Source organism: Thermobia domestica, chromosome 14, assembly GCF_964235325.1.
Source record: "Thermobia domestica chromosome 14, izTheDome1.hap1.1, whole genome shotgun sequence".
Classification (NCBI taxonomy): domain Eukaryota; kingdom Metazoa; phylum Arthropoda; class Insecta; order Zygentoma; family Lepismatidae; genus Thermobia; species Thermobia domestica.
In genome coordinates, this window is record NC_137467.1 from 16,854,287 (window position 1) to 16,865,128 (window position 10,842).

The 10,842-nt window shown below is 38.7% G+C and overlaps 1 protein-coding gene across 1 annotated transcript; it reads right to left on the reverse strand.

Annotated features, from left to right (window-relative positions):
* Positions 1-1,843: 1,843 nt before the first annotated feature.
* Positions 1,844-2,554, reverse strand: LOC145669743 (tRNA (uracil-5-)-methyltransferase homolog B-like). Its single transcript, XM_081738076.1, has one exon. It carries the CDS (start codon positions 2,552-2,554, stop codon positions 1,844-1,846), a length of 711 nt encoding a protein of 236 aa, XP_081594202.1.
* Between the last annotated feature and the right edge of the window lie 8,288 nt (positions 2,555-10,842).

Below are 10,842 nucleotides of genomic sequence, written 5' to 3' on the forward strand. Positions count from 1 at the left end.
CAAGATATGATGTAAGTGCCCTTTCCCGTCTTGTCCATGCCCATTTCACAGTGTACTCAGAAACATGAATTAACATGTTTACATCAATGTCGTTTATCTTGACCATAATATTTGTCCGGAGGCATGGTACAGGTAGATCGACGGAAAATAAGCTATTCATGTTAGTGTCACCGTCGCATTTGTGTTCGAGCAAATGAGATTTGCCCTTTATTTCGGTTGCGCATATGACGCGTGAAGTGATCAAAGTGGTTTCGTTTATGGAATTAATAATCAAAATTTGAAAAAAAGTTTCATATATTTGGAAAAACTGATATACAGATAACACTGTTGTTCAGACTGTACAGTTAAGAAAAAAAAGGCTAGATACTCAACTTAACGTCCAGTACACCAACCGTACTTCTCTCTTGTGGTCTGCGTCACTGTAACACTGAACAAAAGTTTTAATGCACTATAGTTCTGCCAAAATGTCTTGATCCTTGGCAAACATGCGAACTAAAACTCACACACGCGCGCGTTGAGCCAATAAGGGTTCATCTGTTGCTAAGCGACAGAAAGCGAATGGAATTCCTTCAGACGACAGCAGCACTTGGAATGGAAGACTAGGTGTCAAGTCAATGTGGTATATCTATTGTAGTTTTGTAACGAGAATATTACAAATCTATATATCTATATCTGTATTATTAAATAATAATAGCAGCAACAGCACTTTTATACGATATTAACAGCTTACGTTTCTTTTTATTTCCAAAAGATGACTCCTTGAAACCATTACATTACAAATACATTCCAAATATCCTTCTTAGTGAATTCAACTACATCTACATAACAACCATATCAACAAAATCTATCGACAAAACCTTTTCTTTTTCAAAATGCATATTTCTGCTCAATTATTGCGCCTCTGATCATTACATAAAACAGGTACAGATTGATAATATTATTTTACATCGTTATATAATTTGTCGCTCGAACGGGAATTACGTAACAGTAATACTGTGAAGGAAAGAACCCTGGATAAAAAAAAGTTTCCAAATATTGATATTTTGAATAGCCCTCGTATGAATTTAAAAATTGCATTAATACAATTATTTTTCTTCTCTTATCCTTATATATTCATATTACAATATTATATTCTTTTATATATAGTATTAATTATATCATCATATATCTATATATTAATAACGTCGATTCAAAATAAAAAAAAATATATCGTCAATGGGACTATTCAAAAAGAAAGGGTACTATTTACATATTCCTTCCCGTATTAAATAATGTGACATTTTTATCTATTTAAATATATTAAACATAGTCATCCATGTTCTAGCAACATTATTTATAAATAACGACTATCGTCCTATTAGATGTTAACAAAATCAGAAGGCAATATAATATGCAAAAATCTTAGCAATCACAATACATAAAACAGGTACAGATTGTATGATAGCGAATTATGATCTGCAATTAATATAAAATTGAAACAAATATTTAATTAAGATAAGACAAATAGAATTCGTGAACGTTTCCTTTTGCCATTTTTATATGTTATTATAACTTATGAAATTAACAAAACAACAACAAAAGAAAATAATTGTACTATCTACACAAAACAAATAAAAATAGATTTTGATTTAAGATTAATGTCATGAACTTCAACTAAACCTAATTGGCCCTCTTTTGGAGCAAACAAATAAATGAAGATAAACATACGGCTTTAGAATTATCATAAAGACATATAAATGAACAACAAAAAAATATTTAAGACAATAGATATACTACATAAGTATTTCATGATGAATCAATCATAGATGAGCTATTAAAGAAACAAGTAAATTATTTATAATTGTTACCCAACGTCACGTAACATGCTCCTCCTGGCCTGCTTCTTAATGGACAATGGAATGGGGTTCTTTGCCTTTGGTAGTGTTTCAGGATCTACTCTTTCGAATAAGATAATCAGCTGACAGTGTGTAAGTTCAGTAATCAACTTCTGATGAAGCCCAGCTCTAGGTGGATCTACAATAACAATTATCTTCTTTTCAGCTACTTTCTCCACTACGGTGAGCAAAATATCTTCAGCCCGTCCAACAAAATATTCGCTGTTTGTGATGTCGTCCTTTACAGCATTGGCTCTTGCATCTTCAATTGCATGGTTCGAGATTTCTATGCCAAGAATTTGAGCACATTTCTTAGCAAGAGTAAATCCAATTCCTCTAGTGGTACAACACACATCTATCAAGGAAGTTTCTTCATCAACCTCAACCATTTCCGCGATCGAAGTATAAAGCTGCTCGGCTCCCGAAGGAAATATATTCACTTGAAAATAAGAATCTGGAGATACTCGGAAATTCATGTCACATATAGTTTCTTCCACGTATTCTTTTCCGAACAATAGCTGCAGTGGTGAGGGTCTCTCACCTTCTTCCTTTTCAGTGAAGATCTGGAAATAGAACGATGTTATTATATTCAAGCTGTTTCCTTCTCTGTTTTGGAAGTAATCTTTCAAATCATCCTTAATCTTCCCTATTTCCTCCTCATTCAGGGTTTGTGGATGCATAACTGCCAACAGTATCAAATCGCCAATAGTCGATATTCGGATAGTCAATTGTCTCCAGTAGTAAATAATATTATCAATCTGTACCTGTTTTAGGTATAGGATCAGAGGCGCAATAATTGAACAGAAATAGGTATATTGAAAAAGAAAAAAAGATTTGTTGATTAATTATTTGGTGTGGTTGTCAAGATATGGTTGCTATGTAAAAAATAGTTGATGGAACTAAGATATATTTGTTCGACATATATTTTGTGATATAGTGAGTACGTGTAATCATCTTTCAGAATAAAAAAGAAGTGTAAGCTGTTAGTAGCCATATAATAGTCTTTGCTGCAAATATTATTTAATAATATTGATTTGTATTATATTATCTCGTTATAGTTTCCGTCACTACGTTCTGGGAGTGTAGCCTCTGCTGATCCTAGCTCCATCAGGTCTTCAGTGCTGCCGCTGCTCCTGTACACGAGGTTGCCGGAAACACTAGAAGGAAGCTCTCACTGTCTCTTGCAATTATATAGCCTCTTGGCCGGTTTCTGTGCTGCCACCTGCCAGGAAGGCTGAGGAACATTCCAAAGATATTCAAGAAGAGACGATGCTATGTGCTGGCTCTGTCTACTACATTAGTTCTGGTGACCTTGGAGGCCAGAAATTTTTAGATAACGCGACAACAAAGAAAAATCATCAATATGCGGGAGAACTAAAGATCGAAATTAAAATTGCTTATTTCGTGTATATCATTTCAATTTACATGTCAATTACTTTGACTTGATTTGCTAGACGTGGGTTCCGAATCACATGAACTCCGTCGGGAATCGAATCCTGGTTCTCCCATGCCAAAGGCGTATATGCTAACCGCTTAGCCAGGAGGGAATTCCTATGTAAATATCACGTTTGAACAAATTTTTATTCCGTTAAATAGTAATAATAGTATATTATTTACGTAGGTACCAAATCTGTAATGGACGTTGAAATAACATTAAGAATTGTGCATTACAGTATAATTTAGTGGTTAGAGGCATTCAATTCTTGTGCGTGAGGTCTCTGGTTTTATCCTATCTCATGCGAGTTTGTGACATACAACATTGTTTGTATGTGGGTGGGTCTTCTCGGAGTTTTCCAGTTTCCTCCTAAATTATTATTCCACGAATTCTTTCAGAATCATTTACCTTCAGTAGTCACCTGGCTGCTTTAGCCTACTGAGCGTAATAAGCATGGTACACTAAATTAAATATTTAATTTAGTTCCATATTGCTTTTTTCATTATTAAGTTCAATGCTTTTTTCTTCCACCGAAGGAGCATACAAATGAAAAAAAAGTAAAATACTGTACATCCTAACTATATATAAAACTACATGAGCTGACATAAATTATTGAGCACTTCCTGTAGGGCTACGATAATTAAATTTGGGATGATTGTAGCTTTCCGGAACTAATCCACAGGAAAATTGCCAAATGTGAATATTTTTAATTTTCAGGGAGTCTAATGAGGGGATGAAGAACTTCGCTATTTTATTTAAATGGACCTTTTTTTTTATCTATAATCTCATGTTTTAGGTACTTAGAATTGGAATAAAAACTTGAAATTCTGTATGCTTGTACGTTTTCGTTAGCGTTACCTAAGTGAATCATCAGAAATAAAAATTCCAACTGTAGAGTGGTTTTATGGTGAACTGAAAAATCTTTCCCATGTTATTTATATGGGACATCTTCTACACCCCAAAATGTTTAGGCACTTCCGGCATGATTAGAATGATGAAATTTAGCATGATTGTAATCTTCCAGGACTAACCGACAGGAAAATTGCCAAAAGTGAATATTTTTAATTTTTAAGGGGTCTAAAGGGGATGAAAAAAAATTCCCATGTTATTTAAATGGGCATTTTCTTGGGATACAAAAGCTTATTTTTTGTAGATAGTTGAAATAGGAAAAGAAACGATAGAACTGTGGGTTCAAGAGGTGCGAGGCCGTAGGCCAAGCAAAGAAAGTGTGTGGGGCGAAGCCCCCGTATGGGCAAATTCAGGAAATATGAAGAGCAAATTCGCGAAATTCGCTGTTGATGCAAAGGCTGATAGATAAGAAATGTGAGGCCATAGCCCGAGCAAACTCGGGGGTCTCGGGGCGGAGCCCCCAGCTAGCCAACGGCTAGTTTACCTATAAAGTTCAATATCTTTTCATTCTGAAATGAATTATTTACGTACGTAATTCAATAGAGTTTATTTTACCTCATTTTAAGTACAATATGTGGAATGATAAACTAGTCTCGTTCAGATTAGTACGCAATGTGTACAGAACTTGCAAATAACAATAAAACGTACTTACCCTTTAGAATATGTGCTGAAATTAGTCATCATAGACCTGAAGACACATTTGCCGTACGGATTAACATATTTTACCAGTAGCGTAGCGTGGTATTCCGAAATGGGGATGCCAAAGTTAGTCACTTGTCTGATATAATACAATACAATGCAATGCATGTTCAATGTGTATTTTCCTTAACAAGTGAAAAGATTCACTATGCAGCAAATATTGTTTCGATGACTCATGTTTTAGAGCTTTCTTCATGAAATTGCCCAAATCAGAAATACCGTTTGAACACCACTCCGACTCCTTTGCCCCAAACATAATGCAGACGAAACATAACATTTTGTTCCTTACAGAACACCCAGAAAGCCAAGAAAACCTATCATCATACCACGAAGACTGAAATATTTGTGACTGATTGCTAGTTGTCGTTTTTATGGAAAGCTTTGGGGTAGGTCGTATCCCTTTCAGAGAGCAGCGCTGCTCGTAAGTCAACCGAGATATGGTAGTTGTTAACAAAAAAATAAATTAAATTTGTGTCTGGTACTGTTATTGTAGTCATCATTTGCTAAAGGTTAGTAAGGTACTATACCTTGTAGCAGCCGAACACTTTCCACAGCTTTGTCTCTTAGTTATAAATGTAATTTTCTTCATACTACAGTAAAAAAATAAAACAAATATTCATTTCAAATCACAACGCCCCCCCAAAAAAAAATATATATATATATACCGCCAATTTTCCTTGACCACCAACGATCAATGTTGCTAATCAAAAGCATAAATCTAGTACAGAACGCAAGGGCATAGCCAGGGAGAGGTGAGCCAATAATTTATCACAAGAAAGGAGTGTAAAGCCATGTTCATTAAACAACTTGCAGAAGGTTTATATTTAGCACGGCATAATTTGCAACCATCCCATACGAATACACAACACAAATAGAAGATTAACAGGCTGAGTCTGCTCATTAAGGCCCGCAACCAGCCATTAAAGTTTAGGAGAGAGGCACAAATATGCTAGGGGGTCCAATCGTCACAATTCTGGATCTCTTTTATCAATAACTACTCTTAATAATTAGGAGGCCAAAACATTTAGGGGCCCAGGCTCCCCTAATTGCACGCCTGGTGGGGCATACAGTAGCAAATGCGTAGATTACGTTAGACGCCAATAAGCAATTGTCTCAGCTCCTTTTCTGCCACTAGCATTGTGACGAGAAAAACCGACTCCACTTTTGTATAAATATTGTTTTCAGTATAATTCCCTTTATTTCTTTCTCGTGGGCAGCTTCTTTCTCCGCATACCATACTTCAATCTCGTTTTTTTTTTTAAAAAAAAATGCCACCCCTAGAAATTTGTCATCTTGGGTCCGGACCTCAGGTGCCCGTTCGTGAATATGGGCCTGAGTGTTTATATCATTTGAAGATACAAATAGAAAGCACTTAAAGCAACTATGGGGGCCTATTTCTGTGTATCTACTTCATTGTCAGATATTCAGATACGGAAGAGCACAAGTAAACTTTGTGAAGGGCAGAGGGTGGCCTACCGGATCGGTGACCGTGATTCTTCAGAATGCATTATAGTTATGCTTGTGTATGTGAGTCCTCTCAAAGAATGCCTGGCTACATTCTGGGACATGATATGTATTAATATTTATGATGTAGATTATTAGTTTGCCTTTAATTACTATTACAATTACGATGCATTTAATTACGATTAAAGCATAACTATTTTTATACTATTACTTACATAAGCGACATGCTTCATAATTGCGTTGAACTAACTATTTATGTTTTGTTCTATTTCCTTGACAGCGGTCGTACGTTCTATACAGAAACCATAGCTTAGTTCAAAATATATAGAGTTGGCAGTACTTGAGCATACGCCAGCTTATATCTAAAGCAAATGTTGGGTTGCAAAGGGATGGCGGGGAGTAGTTGGGCATGCGCATTCGACAGAAAGCAGACGAAAACCCCGATGCTTGCAGTAGGCCTGGATGCCCGAGGAACATAGCATACAACAAGAGGAAGGACAGAAAATGTGCATCTGAGTGATGCGCATGCGTAGGTTCCGCTTGCCAAAGTAAAGCGAGAGAGCGCATCCACAAGATTGCAGTGGAAATAATTGTGATAATTATAAGCAAACAAATTATAAATACAATGAAATACGTGCTTTTTTCTTATTAACAGGGGATGCCGGGCATACAGGCGTTCCCTTACGCTACGCCGCTGTATTTTACATGACAGTTTGCAGTTCCATATCATAAATGCTACACACTGTATGAGTGATATCAACCTTTAGTTGGTGCAAGTGCAGGAATTGTTTGCGTACATGTTCCCTAGCAGGTTTTTCCCAAAGTTAAAATCGCGTGTGGATATATATCTGGAGACCGAGACGGCTATATGTCCTTGCTGGTCGTCTGGAAACATGCACCGATCAGCACTATGTGCAACGCGGTGTGGTACTAGGGTGGTCTTAATTTTTCAATTTCTGAGGGTTTTTTTTTTTTTTTTTTTTTTTAGTCCTATTCCTGAAAATGGTTCCATATCAGATCGCAGTAACCCATGTAACAGTCCCATTGATGTCATTTTCGAATGTCACGCACACAAGTAGTTCTAACTACAGTCGCTGACGCTGACACCACTCAACGTCCAGACACAACTACTCACTAATTTTCACCCGCTAGTAGCTACAAGATCACAGGGTTGCAAACTGTTTATTTATTTCTGGATCTCCAAACTCGTAAGAAAAATTGTGAGAGAGGGATTCCAATCCTGAATCTTTACACCCATGAGGAAAAAAAAAAGCTCAATTGATTAATATTAAATGGTGACGCAAGCGGCCTCAAGTTTGCAATGCATTTACAGGATACAATGTGAGTCAAATGTACCATGTGAGTTTGGAAAGACAATTTTAAGTTAAAAAGATATTATGAAGGTAAAAACTATTACAGTATTAGAGATACGTCGAAAATAACGTCAAGTATTTACTTATGGTCAAAAACTACCCCAAAACGATATACACATGACACCCTTTCTATTTTTAAAAAAGGACCTGAATCCAAGATTTCGGGTTTCAAGATGGCAATTATGATGCTATTATACAGGAATAAATGGGGTTCTATTTGCGTTATCTCTAGCCAAAATATGCGGTTACTTCCTCTTCCGATCCAAACTTCAAGTTACTTTTCCCTCATGTTGTATTCTATAAAAGCATTCAAAACTTGAGGCCATTTCGGGCAGCATTTGATATTATTCATTCGAACTAATTTTTGTCATGGGTTACTTTGGTTTGATATGGAATCTTTTTTAGGGGTGGAGACTTAAAAAAAAACTCAGAAGTAGAAAAATAAGGACGACCCTAGTATAGCACAGTCAAGCCCAGAAATTTTTGTTGGCAGGGATCCAAGGTTTAGGGGGAGCGTCCAATAACACAGAACACTATGTTTATGTGGTGTCAAGCGGATGTTATTCTACAGCCGAAAAAAAAAAGAAAAGCAATCTTTAAGTACTAACACCTATAGTTTCACGAAAAATGATAAAACTACAGTCAATTTCATACAACTTGTCCCTTCTGACAGTTGTTTTCCTCTTTTTTCCCTTTCTGCACGTAGTCAATAACAATCAGGTAAGAAGAACTGTTTCTATGGCAACAGCACGTTCAGCCAATCGTAGTGGCTCATTTCTCTCGTTCTGTAATGGTAAACATTCTACCCTTTCCGCACGTTGCCAATTTGAATATTGTAATATCCCATGTGAAGTTGTTTACAAACAAATCCACGCATCAAGTATTTATAAACAACACCTCATGCTTCATCAAGAGGAACTTTCACCAGGGGGACCTGCAATCACCTGCAGATGACGTTTAGCCCCTCGGAGCAGAAAACGAAATTGACCAAGGGACCAAGGGACGCTATAAATTGGACAGAAGAATCCAGCTCAGTACCAGTTTTCTGGTGACCCTCCTTTAGTCTGCTACGGGACTCTTGGAGTAACCTAACCCCAGGCCTCTCTGCTACAGGACTACGCCTATCCTATCTCCTGGCTTAGCCTGCTACGGGGCTCTGTCTGGGAATCCTAACCTCAGCCGCTTAGCCTGCTATGGGGCTCTGTTGGCGACTTAACCCGCCTCTGCTTGCTACGGAGCATTGGTTCCTTAATTCCACTCCTCTTAGCCTGCTACGGGGCTCTGTTGGCGACTTAACCCGCCTCTGCTTGCTACGGAGCATTGGTTCCTTAATTCCACTCCTCTTAGCCTGCTACGGGGCTCTGTTGGCCACTTAACCCGCCTCTGCTTGCTACGGAGCATTGGTTCCTTAATTCCACTCCTCTTAGCCTGCTACGGGGCTCTGTTGGCCACTTAACCCGCCTCTGCTTGCTACGGAGCATTGGTTCCTTAATTCCACTCCTCTTAGCCTGCTACGGGGCTCTGTTGGCCACTTAACCCGCCTCTGCTTGCTACGGAGCATTGGTTCCTTAATTCCACTCCTCTTAGCCTGCTACGGGGCTCTGTTGGCGACTTAACCCGCCTCTGCTTGCTACGGAGCATTGGTTCCTTAATTCCACTCCTCTTAGCCTGCTACGGGGCTCTGTTGGCCACTTAACCCGCCTCTGCTTGCTACGGAGCATTGGTTCCTTAATTCCACTCCTCTTAGCCTGCTACGGGGCTCTGTTGGCCACTTAACCCGCCTCTGCTTGCTACGGAGCATTGGTTCCTTAATTCCACTCCTCTTAGCCTGCTACGGGGCTCTGTTGGCCACTTAACCCGCCTCTGCTTGCTACGGAGCATTGGTTCCTTAATTCCACTCCTCTTAGCCTGCTACGGGGCTCTGTTGGCGACTTAACCCGCCTCTGCTTGCTACGGAGCATTGGTTCCTTAATTCCACTCCTCTTAGCCTGCTACGGGGCTCTGTTGGCCACTTAACCCGCCTCTGCTTGCTACGGAGCATTGGTTCCTTAATTCCACTCCTCTTAGCCTGCTACGGGGCTCTGTTGGCCACTTAACCCGCCTCTGCTTGCTACGGAGCATTGGTTCCTTAATTCCACTCCTCTTAGCCTGCTACGGGGCTCTGTTGGCCACTTAACCCGCCTCTGCTTGCTACGGAGCATTGGTTCCTTAATTCCACTCCTCTTAGCCTGCTACGGGGCTCTGTTGGCGACTTAACCCGCCTCTGCTTGCTACGGAGCATTGGTTCCTTAATTCCACTCCTCTTAGCCTGCTACGGGGCTCTGTTGGCAACTTAACCTGCCTCTGCTTGCTACGGAGCATTGGTTCCTTAACTCCACTCCTCTTAGCCTGCTACAGGGCTCTGTTGGAGATCCTGTCTGCGACCACTCGGTCAAAGACTACCTATATTCACCCTGATTATAGAGAAATCAATTTGTATAGTATTTTGTAAAATACTTTTATAAAGGAGCTTTTTATAATAAAATACTGGTAGTGGGAGTCGATTCCGGACGCTCTTTTTATTAACAGCTCTACCTCTTCCTTATATGAGACAAAAATACACAAAGTTTTACAATATAAACAAATGCACATCGTTTTAGTCGAATGTCAACTTAAGTAGCGGACCTGCTGGTTATTGAGAGAATTCTTTTTAATTCTCTTTTGTGTCATTTAATTTTATAAAACTAACAGTAAGATTTATTTACAATGAATAATTTCGTGTTTCAACACCAGATGCAAAAGCCGGTAACACAGCATTGAGCAACCACGTGCGCGCAGCGAGCTGTCAGAAGGGACAAGTAGTATCAATTATAGTACAGATGGTTTTTATCAGAAAAGAAATAGTACAGATTAAGTAAGGTGAAATTTTTATTCTAGATCAGTCATTTCTCTGTTAAATAAGCGCAATTTTATTAATAAAGTGAACAAATGTACGTCGAGTTTCGAAGTTTTTTTGAGGGGGAGGGGATTGTCCAGACCCGGTAGATCCCTCCCGTAGATGCGCCTCTGAGCACAATATCCCATCTTCTTGGAAATAGCAGTATTCCTT